At 30.1% G+C, this 24024-nt stretch overlaps 1 protein-coding gene and 1 pseudogene across 1 annotated transcript; both read right to left on the bottom strand.

Moving 5' to 3' along the window:
- Positions 1–269: 269 nt before the first annotated feature.
- On the bottom strand, positions 270–5019 carry LOC120197157 (annotated as a pseudogene).
- An 804-nt stretch (positions 5020–5823) lies between these two features.
- LOC120197178 (myb family transcription factor MOF1-like) lies at positions 5824–8534 on the bottom strand. Its single transcript, XM_039198779.1, has 6 exons — positions 7833–8534; positions 7669–7745; positions 7556–7592; positions 7153–7270; positions 6804–6987; positions 5824–6121 (listed from the first exon to the last, which is right to left on the bottom strand). Exons 1-6 carry the CDS (start codon positions 7957–7959, stop codon positions 5879–5881), a joined length of 786 nt encoding a protein of 261 aa, XP_039054710.1. The 5' UTR covers positions 7960–8534; the 3' UTR covers positions 5824–5878.
- Between the last annotated feature and the right edge of the window lie 15490 nt (positions 8535–24024).

The raw sequence follows: 24024 nt of genomic DNA, 5'->3' as shown, positions 1-24024 counted from the left end.
TAATATATAAATAAATGAAATTGTTGATGCACTATAAATGATCTTTTAAGTTCATAAGGTCTGACATGGGTTGAACCAAAATGGAACCTTTGAAGTGCCTTAAATAGGAACCAAGAAAGCTTAATTTAAACATCAATACAACTTCTGATCTTGTCGAACATCGGTATATCTCTGGCGTTGGAGGCATTAGAACCTGGAAAAAACAACCGGGATCATTTTCTCAGCTACTCTTTGTGCAACAAACGCTTGAAAAGAAAACAATCCCGAGTTTACCTGCAGAACCGAGGGACTCGCCACGTGAAAATCGACACGTTCCGATGTTTAGGAGGCAAAGAATTGGAAGTCCTCCAATCCTGAAGCATGATCTTCATGTCATTGAGCTTGTTAAGCATGTCATTGAGCTTGTTAAGCATCCCATAGCAGCAATTTGCATGCATATTGCAGACCTTGTTCAAGTCCTTGCTGGGTTTGCAGAGACCACCGAAGTACACCGTGTCCAAGAACTTGATCCGCAACCGGATTTTCTCCGAGATGTAAGGATGGGACTTGATCTTGTCGAGAACGAGTTGGTCGTGATGTTTGGGATAAGTTTCACGTGAAGAAAACCAGAACCTGTAGAATGCTATGGTCCGGTTGTTGGATTTTACGTAATAGAATCCGCCATTGGGGTTGTTTTCCATGTCGTCCGGTGAACATTTGTAATAATCACAAGCTGTTTGGAAATCGGCGTCCGGTAAGAACCTGTAAATGGATCCCTGAACCACAGGATATCAGCATCCTGGAAAGATCAATCATGTTAGATAATCAGAGAACAAACAAGTCCCTGAATTTTATTGCTTTTGCTTGATAAACCCTTGTACTTAAATAAGCCTCGAACTTTTTAATTCCTACTCTAATGAGCCCTCAACTTTTTAACTCCCAAGTGTTTAACTTTTAATTTATACCTTGCCAAACCTTGTTATATGATGGTGTTGAGTTGGATCGGGTTTAATTTTTGATCAATTTGAGCTTGACCCGACTCGATTTAGGAAAGTTTAATATCATTTTAAATTTGACCTGAATTTTAGGGTAAAACCCACCGTCCACTTAATCTTAATCTTAATATAAAATAAATTATTTTTTCGATAAATTAGACCTAATTAAAAAATATATAAAAATAATATTATTATAATAATTATCCTTAAATATATATAAGAAAATTATACTATCATCTCAAATATATCAAATATAAAGATAGTGTTATTTTCATACTATAATCACCAATAACCAAAGCATTATCACTTTGAAGTAAAAATTTGGATAAATTATGTGTTTAGTATCTAAACTATCGATTTTGATCCGTTTTAGTACCTAAACATTTAACTTTTTTTCAAAATCATACCTAAAGTTTAGTTTTTGTTTCATTTAGTATCATGCCATTAAAAACTTGAGTTTTTGTTTTATTTTATTACCCGTTCAAAATTTAAAGTTAAGTTTTAAAAAAATTGAAAGTTTAGGTACTAAACGCGTTAAGTTTTTAACAACAGATACTAAAATGAAATGAAAACTAAACATTAGGTATGATGTTGAAACAATTGAAAGCTCAGGTTCTGAAATGGATCAAAACTGATAGTTTAGGTACTAAATACATAATTTAAGATTTGATCCTTATATTTAAAAAGTTTAAAATTAACCCCTCATTTTACCTGCTGAAAAACAGAGAAGATACATTCCGTGAAGATGAAATCGTAACCCAGCTCGAGGATGATTCTTAAGAAATCAATCCTTCGCCGCATTATGTTCAGGTAATTCGGGGTCATGTAATAAGCTTCTTCGCGAAAATCGACACCGTGGGTGCAGAGGGCAAAGCAGTGGCGGTGCGCGATCCGGCAGCGATTGTACGCCTTCTGGTCCAAGGCGATGATCACCAGATGCCTCAAGAACCTCCGTGTGCCGTTCCCGAGCTTGAAGCTCGTCAGAAAAAGATCGAGCACCGAATTGGGTGTGACCCATGCACTGTTCAATGTCGTTAGAACAACGGTGTTGTTCTTCATCGAAGCTATCTTCAGAACTTGGTTGAGCCTCACAAGTAGGGTTTTAAAAAACGGTTTGCGACCATGATTTCGACTGTGATATAGTAGTTTCATCGACGTCCGAGTTACCCACGACGGCTGTAATCACGATAAATCCGAAATAACCGAGCGATTTGAAACCCTGCTCACAAGTTCTTTCTGCAGAATAAAACAAAATGGGTAAATTACACCATTTCTCACTAAACTTTATTCTCTCTTATTTTACTCATTGAACTTCAATTTTTTCAATTTAGTAACTAAACTTTCAATTGCTCATTTTTTTATTGCTTTGAATTATTTTATGATTATTTTCATATGATGTGATGTTTTTTATTATTATTTAATATAAAATAGAAACAAGATATGGTTGAACGCCACTGCTGGCCATCATCGACCGATGTATATGGTGGTTCTTCAGTCCTAAATTTCATAGGTCGCTTCACCTCGACACCATGAGTCCCAATCTGACCTCCATTTTGTTAGAACTTACTCCGAACTCTACGAATTGGAGATTGAAAGTGAAGAAGTCAAAATGTTTCAATCGAGATTCACAGGTTTTGGAATATTTTTCCGGTGAAACAACCACTAGATTCAGACTCATGGGGTTGAGGCGAAGCGACCTATGAAATTTGAGAATGAAAGGCTACCATCTACGGAGGTCAACGGCTCCGGCAGGCGTCCGGTCACCTTCTATTTATATTTATATTTTAAATTATTTTTATATTAAATAATAATAATAAATGCAATATCATACTAAAATAATAATAAAATAATTCATAGTGATCAAAACAAGAGCAATTCAAAAGTTCAGTTATTAAATTAAAAAAATTAAAAATATAAGTAAATAAAATAGGAGATAGAATATAATTAAGTGAGGAACGATGTATTTTACCCCAACAAAATTTAATTGTAAACATATTTTGGGATTCTAACTTGGGTTGTGAGTAGAGTTCGCAAACGGTCGGATTAGGTCGGGTTTATGACCAACTCGAAAAAGTATAAATCTTTTATTTAAACTTGAGTTGATTTGAGAAGTATAGTCTCTCTACGTAAATCTGATTCGAGAATTATATTCCCTCCACTCATTCTCGATCCAATCTGTATTTTTAGAGTGAAAACTTACCCATAATAGGATAAGTATAGGTTGGATAGGGTTTTTAGCTCACTTAACTCAAAATTTAACCTGATTTTTAGGTCTAAACTCGCAGCCAACTTGACCCGAACTATATATATATATGAAAACCATTCCAGCACGGCGGATGATCATCCACATCTCGGCGGACATTTCGGCGGAACCTCTGGAGGTGGACAGAGCCTGCTAAACCCTAAGAAGCCAAATCAGAAGAACACTTAAACAAGGTGACAGACTCTGATCCTTAATTATTATTATCATTAGTGTTAATTGTTAATCTCACGTCTTACATTAATTTAATCGCTCATTACCAAACATCCTTAATTTCCGATTTTACCAAAAACGGAAAGGAGGAGACTGGTTTTATTATTACAAAATTCCTATATTTAATCTTTTTCTTAGAAACTTTTATGAGTTAATTGCATCATACATCTTGCAGATATGACCCTCATTCTAAATTGGTCTCTAAACCTTTAAAAATTCCAATTTTATCCCTAAACTAGGATTAACATTCTGATTAGTCCCCAAGCTTTTTGAACATTTCAATTTCATCCCAAATTATATGCGTATACTAATCCGGTCTCTTGTTAATAAAATCGTTTGGTCAAGTTATATTTTTATATGTTTGAAAAAAATATAAAGTTTAGGTTAAACGATTGTTGATACTAATTACATATTTGGGTAAATTTGGGGATAAAATTGGAAGATTCAAAAGTTTGGAACCAATTTAGATTGAGAGTCATAATTTGAGGATGAAATTAGAATGTTTAAAAGTTTAAGTACTAATTTAAAATGAGAGTCATGGTTTAGGGATGAAATTGAACTATTTAAAAGTTTAAGGACTAATTTAAAATGATGGTCATAGTTTGAGAAAATATGATGCAATTAACCCTTTTTATCGGTCAAAACCTAGTGAGAATTTTTAAACTATACATTTCAATATTGAAATGTTACATATTTTTTTATTAAACTAAAGTGATTATAAAGTAGTATTTGTTTTAAATATTCTCAATCATTGACAATAAATGTTCAATCACCCTGTTGCAGTTGCTGGTGCTCGAACTTGTGACTTCTAGAAACAACAATGATTCCTTTAACCATCGAGGTAAGTTGATTCGTGTTGAAATGTTACATAGTTAAATTTAGGCAAAAGATAACTTTTGCTCCTGTAGTAGATCCAAATTATCACTTTCACCCCTATCATATTTTCACATCAATTTAGCCCTCGAAGTTGCTCAATTGTATCATTATATACCCTACCTCTAACTTAAAACCCTAAATTATAAACACTAAACCCTAAACCATGAACTCTAACTAAAAGTTTATAATTTAGGGTTTTAAGTTAGGGATAGGATATAGAATGATGCAATTAAATAACTTTGATGACTAAATTGATATGAAAATACGATAGGGGCGGAAATAATAAATTGGGTCTACTACAGGAGCAAAGGTGACCCTTAAGCTTTAAATTTAATGAAAGTTTAATAATAGTATTATCAATTGAATTTTTATCTTACATTTCTTGACATATACAACTAATGTAACCCGGTATAATAATAATTTTAGTATATAAAATTTATATATTCTATCAGTTTTGTCCTAAATCGAAATAATTCATCAGATCAAAAGAACTCATCAGATCAAAGCAATAGCTTATTATACAAGAAAACATAAAAATAATTTAACCATTGTAGTAGGGTGTTGATGTGAAAGTAAAAGGGTGTATTTATTAGGAATAATTAAGAGGTCCAAATTAAATTTTATTAAGGAGGGTACAATTAAGCTTAGGAGCCTATTATACAATAAAGTTTCCCACATAGAGTGATCCATCCACATTAATACATATTTTTCTTACTATCATTTCACCATTAACCAAATTGGGCAGACTATATCCACTTAAATAATTTTACTGTAGAAACATTGTTTGTACTTTAATAGGAATATTTCTTAATTTGTTTAGCTTTGAGAATTTATTAAACTAAAAATATTAAGGGAAATCACATATATAGTACATAAACTATCAATTTGTTCAAAATCATACCTAATATTTAATTTTGTCTCATTTTAATACTCCCTTAAAAATTTAATGTTAACTTTCGAAAAAATTTGGAAGCTTCAAGTTTTAAAACGGATCAAAATTAATAGTTTAATACTAAAAGCATTAGGTTTTTACGGTAGGATACTAAAATAAAATAAAAACTAAACTTTAAATATGATTTTGAAAAAAAATGAAAGTCTAGATATTAAAACATACCAAAATTAATAGTTTAGATAGTAAATTCTTAGTTTACCCAAAGTTAAATAGAGTTGGTACATAGAGGTAAACAGAATTAGCTGCTGAGTTAGCTAACCTAAACTATTAATATTGATAAATTCTAATATCTAAACTTTCAATTCTTTTAAAATCATACCTAAAATTTAATTTTTATTTTATTTAAATACCTCCGTTCAAAATTTAATAAAAATTTAGTACTAAAATTTAAATTTATAATTTAAATAATATTCGTATTAAGTTTTAAGTTTTTAAAAATGAGAACTAAAATGAAACACAAATTAAATGTTATCATCGTATTAAAATATTATAAAGATAAATTACTCTAAACTCAGTCATACATCCTAATTAATAACCTAATTAACCAGCAGAAAAATACAATAATATTATAAGACTGAAGATAGAAAAGAAAGAAATTAGACATCAGGTTCCACAAAGAGCAATAGACAGATCCAAGTTCATACTAGTAAGGTTGCATGAATATGAGCCGGAGCAGTCTTTGTAATTAGACCCCGAGACCAACGACAACACCTCGCTGCCGCCGCTGCTGATCTCGCTCTGAGGAGACGGACGTTGCAACGAGAGCGACAGCGATAATTCACAGCCATCGACTTTGTCGTCGTCTTCTTCCCCGTCATCGACGTGTTTGTCACCTACCTTGGAAACCTGAGAAATGGAAACCATCGAACTTGATTACTGCAACATGAAATTTTGTTCATGTACTCATTTCCGGCATTTACCGATAAACCGGTGAGACCACACCACCGTCGCCTGAACCGGTTTTACGGAATGGGGAAACATTTAGTACCCAAGACAAGGGAATTAAAGGCTACGAATGCCATGAAATTCAATAAAGAGGGTTGCTTGTTCCACCACTTTTCTAACCTGCAAAGACCGTTGGTTCAAAAGAAGCAATGTTCGGTCGAGATGCATTTAAGGGTTCATTTTGAACCAAACCCCAAGAAAAGGAGGCAGAAGGGGGTCCCCGGTTCATTGGAAAAAAAATAAAACTTAAGAATCACAGTTGGACCACAACAGTATGTAAAGAACAATCACAGAGATTAATGACAAAAAGCTAACCAGAAAAGAAAAATGAAATCCCAGAATTTCAATCTAAAAGAAAAAAATTCTCTCCTTTTAACTTCAAGATAAGAGAATATGCTATTTCCAGACTATATATATGTATAATATATATATACACACACACACACATCACTGACACAAAAGGAAAGCACACCATTAACAGACAAATTCCAATCCTTTTATCTTCATCAACCTAATGAACTATGAAACTAGGCATGCAGGGTTAGCTGACAATGTATGTATGTATGCGAGTATGTATGTATACCTTAAGGAAATCGGATTCTTCCAAGGTGGTGGCAATGGATTGACCTTGAGCGTGTTCCCATAAGAAAGCACCATGACCATGCTGCTTTATTCCATTATGAACAGCAATGGTCTGCTGCAGATAATCATCAACAAAGTACGGATTCTGATCAGAGATTGAAGAACTCTTGGTCTCGATTCTAGCCCTGAAGAAAAAAGGGTTTCCAAAAAGAAAAGGAGATGAGAAAAGATCATGCAATGTACAATATTTTTTGTTTGTTGCTAGGCACTAGAGGGTTAACTTTATGTATAAATACATGAAAGAGAGTCTGAACCCCCATGGGGGGTGAGGAATAAAGCTAAGCTGTGACCTTTTTGAAGGAAGAGGACAGTATATCAGTTGAGAATCTGATTCTTCAATCGTCTTTGAAGCATCCACAATACACTCAACATGTTTCTCAGTTCTTTGAAGGGTTGAACAACTCCTATCTGTGTGAAGAAAAAGAAGAAATGATTTTGAGTGATGGTGTTTTATTGGGTTTTCATCAGACATGCCAATAGTAGAAGACTTTGGGAGTGAACAAGTTAATGAGCTGTTCATGTCAATTTTGGCATCAAATAAGAGAGAATAAATGAAGTGATACATCTGGTTTTTTTATACCAAAAATCATGTGGAAATGGAGTTTATGATGTTTTGATTCTTGACACCAGAAAATGACCATTAGAAGAAAGTATATCAGGGAAATATTTTTGCAGACTGAGTCACCGAGTTACCTTGTCTGCTGGGATCACTCCTCGTGCTCCTATACATCTGGTTACAAAAGAGCCATGTGAACAAAAGGATCAAAGGTAGAGGATAAACAAAAGTGAAAAACACCACGGAGGACCTGAAGATGGCTTTTCACATGAGAAATGGTGAGTCCTTTCACATCCATGAGTTGAAGAACGAGCTTCGGTGTAGCTTCTGTCCAACAAAAGGACAAACAAAACCCATTATTTTAACACTGAAGAACAACATGAAAAAGAAGAAGAAGAAGAAGAAGAAGCTTACTGTCTTGACCACCAAGTCTGTTAATGGCTTGAACAAAACAGTGATGAAGCTCAGGTGTCCATCTCAAACGAGGCACCTTTGATCTTATATATTGCCTCACTGCACCACTCCTCCCACAGCTACCCATTTCCCTTCCTTTCTTCTTCAACCTCCTCAAAAAAAATCTTCAAATGGGGTATGAAAGAAGGTCACTCCTTTATGGCCAAAGGCATATCCTTTCAAACCTTTCACCAAGATTCTCACTTAGCAACAAACAAAAAAGAAAACCCTTTTTTTAAAGGGTCTATCTTTCTTTCACCTGGAACCCTGGGCTGTTTCAATCTTGTTGGAATTGTCTAGGTACAAAGCAGCAACAAAGAAAAGTGCAACAAATAAAATAAGAGGAAAGAGAAGAAGAAGAGATCACGAGGGGAAAGGAATAAGACGAAGGAAGGCACTGTAAAATTCCTTGAGAAGCACTGATAATACCTGCAAAAAAAAACTCTTGCTTCTGTTTCTAATACTACTCCATGAAATCTCTGCACACTTTTCCAGATAATACTAAAAAAATCTAGAAAAATATTTTTAAAAAATGCTTAATAAATCCCCAGAAACTAAATTAACAACTCTTCTCTCTCTTCCCAGTTCCTCTCATCTGTCTTCCTTGAAATCATTACCCCTACAGCCAACTGCCTTGCATTGACCTTTGGCTGCTTCTCTCTTCTTTCTCTTTCTATATATATATATATATATATATATATATATATATATATATATACTTTTTTTTGGATAAATAATTTTTCTTTTTACCCTTTTAATTTTTAAAATTTTATATTTATATCGTACATTTAATTTTAATAGATAAACTTTAAGTATGATTTTTTACGTACACATATATTTAAACTCGAAATTTTACTTAAATTATATAAAATTATTTATCATTTGAATCAATCTAATGATATATATGGTACGATCATAAAACATCCCATCGGAAAGTGATTAATGAAATTAAAAATTTATATATTTTTTGGATTACTTAGTATTTAAATAATAGTGAAGAAAAACATCATTGATTAAGTGACATCCGTAATAAAGAAACTCTTTTAAGATTTAGTTTCGATTATTATAGATATCAAAGATGTAAATGTTCGGTATCTAAAAATTGAGAATTTTTTAACATATATTATCTCGTACGTTACTAAAAAAAAAATAAAGTAAAAATTTTATAATTTTAGTATAATATTGTAAAACGTCTAGGGAGAATATAGCATTGTAAAAATAGTAATCATTACTATGAATCTTCCGATACCGAGAAGACGACACGTGCTGTTTGGGTATGTGTTTTTTGTTCAACTCAGGCGCGTGGTGTGCACAAACGGATAAATCAGACAATAATATCATGAATATATATAATTTTAGAGATTATTTAATTTATTAAATAATATTAATAATTTTACTTACCATAATATCCTGCGTGGTAAGAGAAAGTAATTTAATTTAAAATCAAACAATTATATTTAAATTATAACTAAAATTTGAATAAATATATTTGATTCAACTATACTATAGTTTCACAAACTTGAATAATAAAATATTTTTTATATATTTATTTGTCTAATTCTGCATTAAAAAAAATATAACTGGGAACGTAGAAAGTCAACCGTGGAGGGGGAATTAGGCAAATTTGACGGTGAAAGGTGAAATAAGACAGATGAGTTTGATGTTAGGAAGATCGCCACCGTCCGTTCAACGGAAAATGAAGGGAGTGATGGCAGTGAAAGAGAGGAACACGTAATGGTGAGCACAGCGGATTAATTATATAGAATAGGGGATAGAATAGTAATAGTATAGGTTTCCGTGTACAGAAAATGGGGAATAAGGAATTTGAATTGTCAATTTCAATTTTAAACAAACGCCATCCCCTCACTCGTCAAATCAATCACATTATCTCCACCGGTTTTGCTTTTCAAGCGCCGGTGCCAACTCATGTCACAACTTACTGGTATAGTTCCGATGGATAGCCGATCAATTTTAATGGTAGATCACGAGAGAATTACGAATCGATCATTATAGTCAAATTTTAGGCTTATCGAATGGTGGATCATGGAGGTTGAAGGATGAAGAAACCAAAGAGTTCATCATCAATTTGGGTATATTAAATCGTTTTTCCGATGAAAATGAGGTTGAAATTACGTTCAAGGGTAGAAAATGTGCGGACTGAAAAGTTTGGATTTCATCAGTAGACAGATGCGACAGCCAACAACTGTAGACACGGCGGCCGACGAACCTGTCCATTAAGTTTTTAACGACCGATACTGAAATGAAACAAAAACTAAACATTATGTAAAATTTTGAAAGAAAAAAAAGTTTAGATACTAAAATATATCAAAATTGATAGTGTTGAAAACATTTTGATGTTTTGATATAACAAATGAATTTTAGGATTTTGTAAATGATTTTCTAAGTATATTCGATATAATTATTCGAATATCAAAATATTACTCCAAGTCTTTCAAAGTTCATTTTAATCCTCACTAAAGTGTAAAATTGTGTTTTATACTTAAACTATTTTAAAATAATTTTACAAAGTATTTCGAGCCTTAATCGAGCCAAAAATATTTTCTTTTTAAAGGGTTTCAAGAAAAATCAGATTGTCCAGGGGTATATATTCCCCCTAGGGTACAAATTCCCCCTGTATGGGATACCGATTCACCACCCAGGGGGTACCGATTCCCCCCAGGGGGTATCGATTCCCCCTTGTCTAACGGTCGAAAACAGATTGTTTTATTAATTGTTTCTCATCTCTAAACGGCTCCAAAACATCCCTAACGACTATATACGACTTCAAACACATTCCAAGCTACAAATACAACCTAAGGACACTTGAAGAAGCAAGAGAACAACTATCCAAGCAATCAAACACAAGAGAAAAGTTTTTCATTCTTATTTCATCTTTCTCTTGTTTTTCTTCTCTTTCCTTTCTTCATCTTCCTTCACCATCATCTCATGAGTGAGAAGGGAACCAATTAGCTCGTCGAGAGTGAGAGACTTTAGGTTTCTTGCTTCGATAATGGCCGTCTTCTTTGATTGTCACTCCTTTGGAAGAGAGTAAATCATCTTCCTCACAAGCTTCAAGTTTGAAATTACCCCCCTTACTTTAACACTTCTCCCCCTTTTTGTTAAATCAAAAAGACTCTAATCTTTGAAGTTTAAAATAACTTTAGAGAGTAAGTAGTAAATTTGACATTTTTTAAAAAAAATCATTTGAAAAATCAAAGCTCCCCCTCAATAAATGCATTCCAAATAAAATTTTGCTTTTAGGATCTTGACACTTAAACAAAATTGAATTTCAACAAAGAATAACAAACATGTTAGTAGCATATGAAATTCAATATATCCAAGACTAAAATACTTTAAGCAATACCAATTGTTGAATTTAAGATCATATGCATAAAGTTTTCTAAAAATGTTATGCATTTGAAAAATTTTGATATCAATTATTATAGAGATATCATTTTCATTTAAAACCAATTTTGACCAAAATTTTATTATGATGAACTAAAAATTCTAAAAAATCATTACAACTTTAAAATGTTCATCATACTCATCTGTTCAACATACATGAGATTAAAACAATGATGCATAATCATTTAAAACCAAAACTCATGCATGCTTAAAATCAAATGACCAACCAAATAATCCAAAATTAAAAGATTAAGCTTAGAGATTACTCATTCTTTTTTCATGTGTGGCTAGAGCATCTTGAATATCATCATTTTCATCACTATTGCTCCCACACACCTACAAGAGACATTTAAGTGGATTTTGGTATCCAAATTGCTTTGGATCCTTGAACGTTAGTTTCAATGCCCCTTGTTCCTTTTGGAACCCATACTTGCCTAATTTTAAAACGTTTTCCTTTCTTCAAAGGACAAGTATGTTCTATATGACCATGATAATGGCAATGTGAGCATTTTGCCATATTTAAACATAATAGGTTGTTTTTAGAAATTAATTCTTTTTCTTTTATTAAGCTTTCAAACTTAACACCTAACTCAAAATTTTCTTTTTCTAAATCATTTATTTTGATTTTTGAAAGCTCTAAATTATTTTTCAAAATCAACTTTTGCTTTCAAAATCAAATTATCTTTATTTTTGAGTTTTGAAATTAATTTCGTATATTTGGAAATCATGGTCTCAAATCCCAAATACAACATATTATAAGCATCTTGTAACTCATCAAAAGTAAATGAATTAAATTCATTTGAGTTAGAAGATACCTCGAATTTTGCTTGAGTGGTCATGAGGCATAGGTTGACTACTTCATCTTCATCATTGGAATCATCTTCATCACTCCAAGATGCAACAAATGCCTTTTTCCCCTTTTTCTTTAGAAGAGGACATTAATACATGACATGCCCTTTTCTTTGACAATCGAAACATACCGAGGGACTCTTCTTCTTGGTTGATTCATGTTTCATGAAAAAGATACCTATTGTTACCAATTGTTGAAAAATATATGAAAACGTTAAGCTCCCCCTTTTTCATTAAGAAAATGATTTTTTTTTCAAACCAAACTTCTCCAAAACATCCCTAACGGCTATATACGACTTCAAACACATTCCAAGCTATAAATAACCTAAGGACACTTAAAGAAGCAAGAGAACAACTATCCAAGCAATCAAACACAAGAGAAGAGTTTTTCAATCTTATTTCATCTTTGTCTTGTAAATATTTTGTTCTTGTGAGCTCAATCTTGTAAACACCTACCTTAGAGAGGTTTTTTTGTTTACAACTTTTATCCTTTTGTAAAAGGGAGAGGTTCTAGCTTAGCCCGTGTAAAAGCTAGGGAAAGGTTCTAGTTTAGCCCGGAAAAACTAGGGAGTTTGTAAGGTTACTCTTTATCCTCAAAAGAAAGAACAAATTAGTGAATTTGTTGGAAAATCTTTGGTGAGGAGCTAAGGTAGTGGACATAGACTTTGGTTGAGAAAGTCGAACCACTATAAATCGTTGTGCAATTCTCTATCTTTCAATCTCCTTACTCCCTAAACACAAAGTCATTCCGACCCCTCTTTACAAACCATTCTGGTTGTCGATTCGAGCTTCTGAAAATCCCAACAGATAGTTTAGATGATAAATGAATAGTTCACCTTAATTAATATTATAAGTTTTTTGATAAATTATGTTTTTAGTATCTAAACTATCGATTTTGGTTTGTTTTAGTACCTAAACTTTCAGTTTTTTCAAAATTATACATAATGTTTAGTTTTTATTTCATTTTACTACCCCTGTTAAAAACTTAACGTTACATTTTTATTTTTTTTAAAGTTTAGGTACTAAAACGGACCAAAACGGATGGGTTAGGTACTAAACATGCTAAATTTTTAATGGCTTGTACTAAAATAAAATAAAAACTAAACATTAGGTATGGTCTTAAAAAATTGAAAGTTTAAAAATGAAATTTTTAACTGCTCTTAATTTAAATTTAATTTATATTTGTCATTTTTGCTCAATATATTTCATTTTATCAAATTATTTTCTTTATTATATTCAATAAAAAATAATTATTATTTCTTTTGTTACATTTTTATTTTTTTTAAAGTTTAGGTACTAAAACGTACCAAAACGGATGGGTTAGGTACTAAACATGCTAAATTTTTAGTGGCTTGTACTAAAATAAAACAAAAACTAAACATTAGGTATGGTCTTAAAAAATTGAAAGTTTAAAAATGAAATTTTTAACTGCTCTTAATTTAAATTTAATTTATATTTGTCATTTTTGCTCAATATATTTCATTTTATCAAATTATTTTCTTTATTATATTCAATAAAAAATAATTATTATTTCTTTTGAAAAATTAAGATCCACAATAATAAAACCTTTACTTAAATGTAACATTTGTTTTAAGGGCGAGTAAAACTCGATTCGACTCGAAAAATTAATTTTTCGACTTGAAAAAACTCGAATCGAACTGACTTCGAGTTGCAATTTCATAAACTTGACTCGAAAAATTTCAAGTTCAAATCGAGTTGTAAAATACAACTCGAATGACTCAAATCTTTTAGTAATTAGTGGATTTATTTTAACGTTGGAATTCAATATGATCTTATATTTGACTCAAGGATATTATTCTTTCCATGGTGTCGATGTAGCGATATATGGTACTGACGTGACAGTCTATTTGTCATGTTAGATGTCACGTTGTCAATCACCTGTGGACTATCATATTAGTATTGTGGATCGTCACGTTAGCACCGTAAACTACTACATCAATATCATAACGGTCAATACCAAAAAATATTAATCAAAAAACTACATTAGTTTATTTTATGAAATGAAAGATCGTATCATTTTTTTAAATAGAGCAACCTCAGATAATTTTTTAAATTAAAAACCATTAACCTTAAATTAGATCGTACCACATCAAAATTATCCAAAGCTGAGTGAAACTAAATAGGACAAATTATGTATTTAGTACTTAAACTATCAATTATGCTCCATTTTAGTATATAAACTTTCAAGTTTTCAAAACAACATCTAACGTTTAGTTTTTATTTCATTTTAGTACACCGTCATTAAAAACTTAATGCGTTTAATACCTAACTATTAATTTTGATTTGTTTTAGTACATAAACTTTCAATTTTTTCAAAACTTAACATTAAATTTCGAACGAGAAACTAAGATGAAACAAAAACTAAACTTTAGATATGATTTCAAAAAAAATTAAAAATGAATTAAAACTGATAATTCAAGTACTAAACGTGTAATTTACCCGATTAAATAACAGGGTAACGTAGAGAAGCAAAAGATACATTGTGGACTTCTAAACAAGGGGGGACTGTATGGTTCAAGGGAGGACAAAACGCATTTACTTAAAGGAGCAGAGCTAAAACTGGCACCTATTGGCCATGAAAGCCGAACCAGAAGGGGCACGTACAGGTAAGAGTGATGATGATGATGACCATGCACCATTAAACTGTGAGAAAAAAAGAATATCCATTAAATCCTTTCGCCTGCAACAGCTAAGAATTATCACCTCTCTTCAATACCAGTTGTTTTTTCCATCTCCTCGGGACATGCACCCGCATTCATTGGGCTGGTGCTAATAAATACAAAAGATTTTGCTTATAGTGATTAGTATATTTGGTTTGGCCAATGGCGTTTCAGGTGTAGGGTGGCTCCAGCTTTTTTCCGACGACCCAGGATCGGTTCTTTTGCCATGAGTGGACTTAGGGTTTAGCATCGCCGGGGTGTGTGTTCGAGTACCGATGTTGATGGTGGACAACACAATGTTTGGAAATCATTATATATTTTCTAATACAAAAATGGCTTTATTATTAGGATAAATTACATAAATGATCCTCCATTGTAGGACGCTATTTTATTAAATCTTTTAACCATTAAAAGTTATAAAATCATCACACGACTATAGGATATTATTTTATGAAGTCCCGACTATTAAAAGTTACAAAATGGTCATCTGACTATTCATATGTTCTAAACTCACCCTTTTCTGTTAACAATCGTCTGAGCTGAACATTAACATGTTGATTGAGATACGATAAACTATAATCTCAAAAAGTATATATGTTCATTAAATTTAGGGTAAACTACATAAATGATCTGTCTACTGTAGGGTACTGCTTTATTAAGTCCTTCGACTATTAAAAGTTATAAAATGGTTGCTCGACTATTCATTATATTTCAAACTCGTCCTTTTTATTAAAAAATTGGCGATTGTCTAAGCTGGATTTACGTGACGATTGGGATGTAATAGTCGTTTAAGATTATTTGATCAAATTTTATCATATCGTAGTTAACAAGTTAACGTTTAGATCAAAATACAATTCATTTTTCCAACAGAAAAGGAGGAAGTTAGAATATAATGAATAATCAGATGATCATTTTATAACTTCCAATAATCGAGAAACACAACAAAACATAACTCTATAATCGAATAATCATTTTGTAACTTTCAATAGTCGAAATAATTAATAAATTGTTACCATGTAATCAAGAGACTATTTATATATTTTACTCTTAAATTTATGGAGCGACTTAAATAATAAAGAAAAATATTATGTTTTAGATGTTCCGTGTTCGAGCAACTACATTTGCATATGTAGGATATTTGTTGTTTTAATGAAATTAAAAATTTTAGAAATACTTCAAGTTTTGTATTTGTTTTAGGGTTATTTTATTGTTTAGTTGAGGGAGATGTCAAATACTTCAAATATTTTTAAATTAAAATAAGAATTAAATATATTTTTAATGCTAAGATGTAAAATTAATTTAATATATGAATTTAAGTTAAGATAGATAAAATATTAAGAATTTAAGTTTACACTAATATACAACATAAATAACATATGTAGTTAAAGTTGAAGCAATTAACTACTTTGGCTCAATGGTTAATCCTTGCTACTTCAATCGTTAAACCCCACTCCATGTTCAGTTCCTCCGGGTATTATTTAAGCATTCATAATTTTATTTCCTTCAAAAAGGTGACAAGTGTCACTCTTTGATTGGTGAGAAAAATAAAAATTCAAATGATTTTAATCGTTCAATCAGATGATGACATATGTCATTACACTTGAGACACATGACACAATTTGACTTAAGAGTTAAATTTATTTTAATTTATTAAAATTAGTCCTAAATTGATAGAATATATAAGTAACAATGACCAAATGTGTAATTATACCAAATATTTTAACTGTTACGCCAACTTCTCCGTTAAATATTAACGACAAGTGACTTAATTGAATACATTTAAATAGTTGAATGACCTGATTGACAAAATTTTGAAAATTGGTCAAAATGAAAAAGAACAATAATTAAGTAGTTACTAGTATAAGTGACCATTTATTTTAAATAATTTACTTTTAATTTTTTAACTAATTTATAATTATATGTTTAGCTTTAAGAATTTTAAAATTTTATAAATTAAATTAATTATGTTCATCGTCAATAATACTCATCATCGAGCGTGGCAGACTCGTCCCTCAATAAAAATGTCTTCACATCTATTTTCATGTACAAATTTAATATTATATTTATAAGTTTTTTAATGATTAATCCCGGTTGTAAATATTTGTTATTATATTATAATTAAAAATATTTGTAATTATAATGTTTTTAGAAAAATATAAATTTATGAGAAAATAGAAAATTATGATAATAAAAATTGGATGTGATGAATGATGAAGTTTTAACTTTATATAAAATACCATAAATGAAGAGAGAGAGAGAGAGAGAGAGAGAGAGAGAGAAAGAATTATATATTGAATTTTATAAAATTAATAAAACAAAAATTTTCAGGTTATCGGTTTGCAGAAGGAATGATTACTCTGATCGGAAAATGTTGATTTCAGCAGAGTCGTATCTGCATACAGAATTATGAGAATTTCGACAGCAAATTAAAAATTGAAATCAGATGTTTTTTCCGTTAATTTTTAATATTATAGTATTAATACGTATAATATTAATTAAACGATTTCGATGATAAAAAAATTTATTATTATTATTATTTAAGATTTTAGATTCGAGCATTATAAAGGTTAAAAGTAAGAGCGCTCGATCTCAAATGGTCACCCTAACTCGTCCTCTTTTGTTAATAATTTACGATATTCTACTTTGAATGTTAACCTACTGACTACGATATGATAATATATGATCATAAAATCTCGAACAACTATCACATTTCAGTCATCATATTAACTTTCAGTTCAGACAACTGTAAATTTTCTAACAAAAAATGACATGTTTGAAACTTAATGAATAATGATCAAGTGATCATTTTATATCTTTTAATAACTAATTGACTCAACAAAACAACACCTTATAATTATGAAACTTCTAATAATTGAGGGGCTTAATAAAAGTATACGTTATAGTTGGAGGACCACTCATATACTTTACTCAAAATATAACACACCGTCTCGTTAATTCGATTGATAATTAGGGTGCGTTTGGTTCATGGAATGTAAGATTACTAGTGGGAATAAAAGATTACCAAGGAATAGGATTACTAGGAATGTTGTATTTTGTGTTTGGTTGGTTTAGTAGGAATGTAAGATTATCGTGTTTGGTTAAAGGAATAAAAGATTATTGGAATGTATATTTGACCAAACTGTCCTTATTATATATTTGTATAATATTACAAGTTGTAAAAAAATTATATATTTTCTTTAAAAAATTAAATTCATAATATTTATATAATTTTTTTACGAAATTAAAAATATAAAAAATATTTAATGAAAGGGTAAAATTTTATTCAACCCCTGAACTTCATATAAAATTTTAATTATAGACTTTTTTTTGTAAATCTAGAATAATTTAAGGATAAATTTATAATTTAACATTCGTATAATTTTTATTATTCAATGACAAAAGAATGATATTTTTGAGAAAAAAAATTAAAGGGCATTTTAGTCCAAAACGCCGGTAATGTTATAATACCTAAGGGAAGGGAGGTAATGATATTCCCGGTAATATACTCCAAAAAATTCATTATTAATAATAAAACATTACCGAGAATGACATTCCCGACCAAACAAAACCATCCAAACGACCCTTAGGGTATGAAACACTTATTTAATAAAACTAGTAAAATAAAGAAAATTCCAATCACTATTCCATGACCAAAACGACATTGCAATTCCCAAAAGAAAAAGTAACACAATTATTCAAACTTGTACCTAATTAGGGCATAGAAAGTCAATATTGGTGGGAACCAATTCTTCAATCATTGTTCATTAATTATATAAGTGGTGGATCTAATTTTTTTTTTAAATAAATACTCATATACTAATAACATAAATTTTTTAAATGAGATGAATAAAAAAATTCAGATGTATATCATACGTAAAATAAATAACTAATTGAAGAAAATTCAAATTTCAAGTAAAGATTATAATAAAATATGTAAATAATCAAAGAAAATTTGAATTATGTGTCCACTCTCACCAAACTGAGGCTCCGCCATTGCCTAGGATTGTGTTAAAAAACATAAAAATATAATAATAATAATAATATACAAACATATATAATTAACAATTTTGTTTATTATTTTTAATATATTAAAAGAATATAATGTTGTTTTTTTTCAACGTTGCAACGTTTTATTCTTGCCTCCATGCACCATGCACATAATATATATATATAAAAAAAGTCAAAGCTAAATTCTAAAGTTTTGACTAATTAAGGAATTATTATGCATGAAAAGAAAACAATATTTTTGAGTTAACAAATAAGATTTTTTTTGGAAAAAAAAGAAAGAAAGAGAGGATTGTTCGAAAATTATTCTAAACTTAAAATAATATATTTTACCAATATATTAAATAAAATTATAAAATGTATTTCATGATTTACTAAATTAATCAAAATTAAGAGTACAAATTATGTTTTTGGACCTATTGTGTCCAAAATTTGAATCTAGTTTTGTGTTACAATTTGACATAATAGATGTTGATGACAACATAAATATTTTGTTCGCAGATGACGATTCATTCTTTATGATTTGAACGAAAAACTACGATAATGTTGATCGGTATTTGAAGGAAGGAAAAAACGAGTCATAAAGTAGGAGATTCAAGGGTTAGTCATTATGAGTGGTTCATTCTCTTTTTTAGAGTATTTATTGAGAAAATTTATGGTGGCCCTTAACGTGTGTCAACTGTATGATTATTATAGCTATTTGTAAGCTGACAAACTAGGTATATCTGATAGTCAAACTTTAAATTTTATTCTGACACATCACGTGGGACTTTCAGAGATATTGTCCGTGTTATGTAGTTGGCCAAAGGCCTTTGTTTAGACGACGAACGCCAGTAGGAGGTTTAGAGATTTTCGGAGATATAATACGGATGTATGACGCTATTAACTTAAAAAATGTATTTATATATTTGGTCCCCATAAGTTTAGGGTTATTAAAAATAGACGAGATTATTGAAAAGATTAAAAACTTAAATACATAAACCCTAAAAAGACACGAAATATACCTAACAGAAAGAGTAAGAATGATGTGAAAGAAAGTGGGATAATTCCATTGTCCCTTTCAAATGATTATTAAAATGTTTTAGGTAAACCTTGAGTCGAGGTAGAAATGTGAAAAAAATATATAATTATATACAATGGAGGGGTTGCTTTTCTTTCTTTCTTTCTTTTTTGCATTGTAGATGACCCGTCCTTTTGACAAAAATGGTTTTCATAGCAAGTGAATGTCAAACTTTACTAGGTTAACCGGGTACGAACGTAAAATTTTATGTCGGGGGACGAATTTGAACTTTTAAAATTCTTAGGGTAAACTTGAACTTATCGAATTTCAGGGGGATTGCTCCCACCCGTCCCCTCGGTCCATCCTTGCATGCAACAGGTCATATTATTCATAAAATCTCGTGTGGGTAAGATATCCAAGAGCCTTTAAGTTGAACATTGTTCATCGTTGAAGAATTTTGAAATAAATTTTATGTCATCAACGGTAAGGATCGAGTCAAAGACGGAGTCATGATTATATCATGGGAAAGGCTTGATCTCTTAACTTCAAAGTCAGCATACATTTCATAAGTATTTAATCCAGGATTTAATTTAACAAGTAACTACCTCAGTGATTAATGAATTATAGTTATTTTTTTAAGTCTTGAGTTTAAATACTACGTATAATAGGGTTATAAACGTTCAATATCAAATGATTGGGAGTCTTTGAATATATAATACTTATATTCACTCTAGACTTATAAAAGAAAATAGGATAAATTATGAGTGTAGTACATAAACTATTAGTTTTAGTTTGTTTTCATATCTAAACTTTCAATTTTTTTTCAAAACCATACATAACATTTAGTTTTTATTTCATTTTAGTACTCTACCATTAAAAACTTAACGTGTTTAGTACTAAACTATTAATTTTGGTCTGTTTTAATACCTAGACTTTCAAAATTTTCAAAACTTAACGTTAAATTTTGAACGGTGTACTAAAATGAAACAAAAACTAAAGCTTTTAACGATGTGGTACTAAAATGAAACAAAAACTAAACTTCAAGAATTATTTAAAAAATGAAAGTTTAGGAACTAAAACATACCAAAGCTGATAGTTTAGGTACCAAACCCATAATTTACCCAAGAAAATAATAGGAACTTATACATGCCAAAAAATAACATCACAAGCTCGCCGTACTCACTGTGACTTTAAAAACTTGAACAAAATAGAGGCCAAAACATACTTTGTGCTATAATACAAGGAGCTGTCGGACAACTGTGAAGTAGAAGGGTTATATATAGTATATGCTGGATATGATACATTAAATTAACATTGACAAAGATGGAGAAATGTAAAAAAGGTGGTATACAGATGGTCAAATTTCAAATTCGGTCCTTCCCTTTTTGAAGCATAGCATGTTGCTATAATAAATGCCATTAATGGAAATAAAGTGTTGGGCAAAGCAATTTGGGGAGAATTTTACTATAGAGGTGTTGGATAGGCCACAAGTTTGTTAAGTGATCCATGGCGGAAAATGTGGAATAAAGATCATTAATATGTTGTTCCTAAACTATATATATATATATATATATGAAACCCTTGAATTGAGATCTGATATTGTTAGTGACGGATTCAAAAATATTCTTTTATGATGGACACATATGTATTAATAACAAAAAAAAGATTAAATGAGTAAGAACAAATTAAATTTTATGGTGGACACCTTCAGTAAAATGAATGATTAACAAAAGAAATTCAGATTTTAGGGTGAGCATATGCCGACCCTGGGTTCTACATACATCCACCACTGGATATTGTAAAGACCCATTTATAATTAAGGCAATTCTTCTAACCTAATTTGTTACATTTACAATGTTATATTCGGACAACTGTCATTTTTTTTAAGAGATCGAACGTTTCATCCTATTAAACCAACTGATTGTTGGTGAAAAATTATCTAGTACATAAACATACCTATTTTTAGAGGTAAAATTTTAGGGTTCAAGGTTTAAAATTTAAGATTTAGGTTTAGCATTAACTATTTTTTGTTTAACTATTGGTATTCACTAATCCAGATCGAGTATTTCGATGACATATTATGAAACGACCCTCCCAACCTAAATTTTTTCATTTACAAGGTCAAAATATGAACCTCTGACCTTGCTTAAGAGATTAATTTTTTCACCCAGCTAAATCAACGAAACGTTGATATTATAAATTAAATTTTACACATCCTATACATCAAATAATTCCTTCTCACTATACTTTAACTTTTAAACCCTAAATTATAAAGCATAAAACTTGAATTCTAAACTTTAAAGGGAGTATTATCTTTAAATAATCATGGATATATAAATTAAATTTTGCATTATCTTATATAATAATTATATATATTTGAAGTTGGATATTTTTAGATATGCTCTTGAATCTTAATGATTAGGGATGAGTAATGAAACCGAGAAAACAAAAAAACCGATATGAACAGAGTAAAATGCTTCGGTTCGGATTTATCTTTTACGGTTCGGTTTTGGGTTGATTTAAACACTCAATTGTCTTAATTCGGTTCGGATCAGTTTTTTCATATGGAACCCACTTGTTTCATATTGAACCGAATAATAAGTTTGAACTTCAAACTAATGCCCAACGGGTTATCCACTTACCCCTAATGGCATAATATTTAGCTCAATTAAAGTAAATACAACTCATTATCGAACCGAACCGAATTGAAAAATTTGGTTTATCAAAAACTGTATTACCGAACTGAAAAATTCGGTTTCACATATTTCGATTTTTATACCACTCGGTTTCGGTTTTAATTTTAAAAAACCGTTTATTGCAGTTCGGTTCAACTTTTATTAAAAATCAAACCGAATCGAATACACCCTAATAATGATAAATTATAAAATGGAGAGAGAGTTTTGTGTTACTATTTCAGCTACCATAATAAATGTGCGAAGAAATTAAGTGATTTGAGCTAGCTGTTGAACATATTTCTGGGTAATTTCATGAAAGATGTTTTGCAATTTTAGCATTGGTCATCCAACATTAATTACTTGTAACATCCTTTTCTTACTATTGTTTTCCCAAAAAGGTGGCCATTTTCAACATAATTTCGTTTAAACATTAATTGTTTGATATCGTAAGGTCTCGAGTTCGAACTTTTATGTACGTAAAAAATCGCCCACTCATCGAAATTAAGAGTACGACGTAAATCGTTCAAACTAATCAAGCCACCATTATAATAACACACCGTTACCCAATCCCTTGTTTTGCTAATCCATCCGCCTTCGTGTGGACACTGCTCGAGCTACAGACACTGATATATCTTTAAGGTGGTGTTTGTTTTTGCAGAGGTAAAAGGTCTGCAGTCTGCGGACCACATCTGCAGGCATCTGCAGCAGAAGAGGTGGACCAAAAGTCTGAAGTCTGCAAGAAGAAGACTGTTTGTTTTTTAACGTCTGCAGACTGCTAAAATAAATTGAAATATAAATAAACTGCTTTTTTAAATTATACTCAAATAACCATTTTTGCTATTAATTTTTTAAAAATTATAAAATATCATTAAATTTAATGATTTATTACAAATAGTCACTATAATGTTGTAATAAATTATAAAAGTTCAATAATATAAGAATTATTTTATAGTATTTAGATAAATTTATTCGAGTGGTACAATCCGATTCTAATAACATCAAAAAATATATATAATATATACTCCATATAATATACATCAATTAGTATTTTTCTATTTAGAAAAAATATATTATTTGTTTTTTATTTATTTATTCTGTATAAAGTGACTTTCGTACTTTACTAGAATTAAATGATAAGAATCAGATTTTTCAATAGTGTGAATATTTTTTATTAAAACATTTATTTTGTCTTTTAATGCTAATAATTGTATGTCCCCGTGATTTTCTAAGTTTTTATATAAATTTTTTTTACTAAGTTTTATTGTATAATATGTTTTACTAAGTTTAATATATTTTTTCAAATAAAGTATATTAGATATCGTTGAGTTATATACAAATGATCATTTTCGTCAATAAAGTTTAAAAAATTATAAAATACTTATTAAATTTATTAAAAAATTATTAATAAATTTATCTAAATACTATAAAATAATTATTATATTATCGAACTTTTATAATTTATTACAACATTATAGTGACTATTTTGTAATAATTCATTAAATTTAATGACATTTTATAATTTTAAAAAAAAATAGCAA

The sequence above is a fragment of the Hibiscus syriacus genome, unplaced genomic scaffold (genome assembly GCF_006381635.1).
Source record: "Hibiscus syriacus cultivar Baekdansim isolate YM2019G1 unplaced genomic scaffold, ASM638163v2 tig00117047_pilon, whole genome shotgun sequence".
Lineage (NCBI taxonomy): Eukaryota > Viridiplantae > Streptophyta > Magnoliopsida > Malvales > Malvaceae > Hibiscus > Hibiscus syriacus.
This window is presented reverse-complemented; position numbering and strand designations above follow the sequence as displayed.

What these genes read in the sequence shown, in the direction of transcription:
- LOC120197178 (XM_039198779.1), bottom strand. Translation starts at nt 7,959, where the DNA reads ATGGGTAGCTGTGGGAGGAGTGGTGCAGTGAGGCAATATATAAGATCA. An exon ending in CAGACTTGGTGGTCAAGACA is followed by an intron (nt 7,746 to 7,832) that starts GTAAGCTTCTTC and finishes TTTGTTGGACAG; the next exon opens with AAGCTACACCGAAGCTCGTT. An exon ending in GAGTGATCCCAGCAGACAAG is followed by an intron (nt 7,271 to 7,555) that starts GTAACTCGGTGA and finishes TTCTTCACACAG; the next exon opens with ATAGGAGTTGTTCAACCCTT.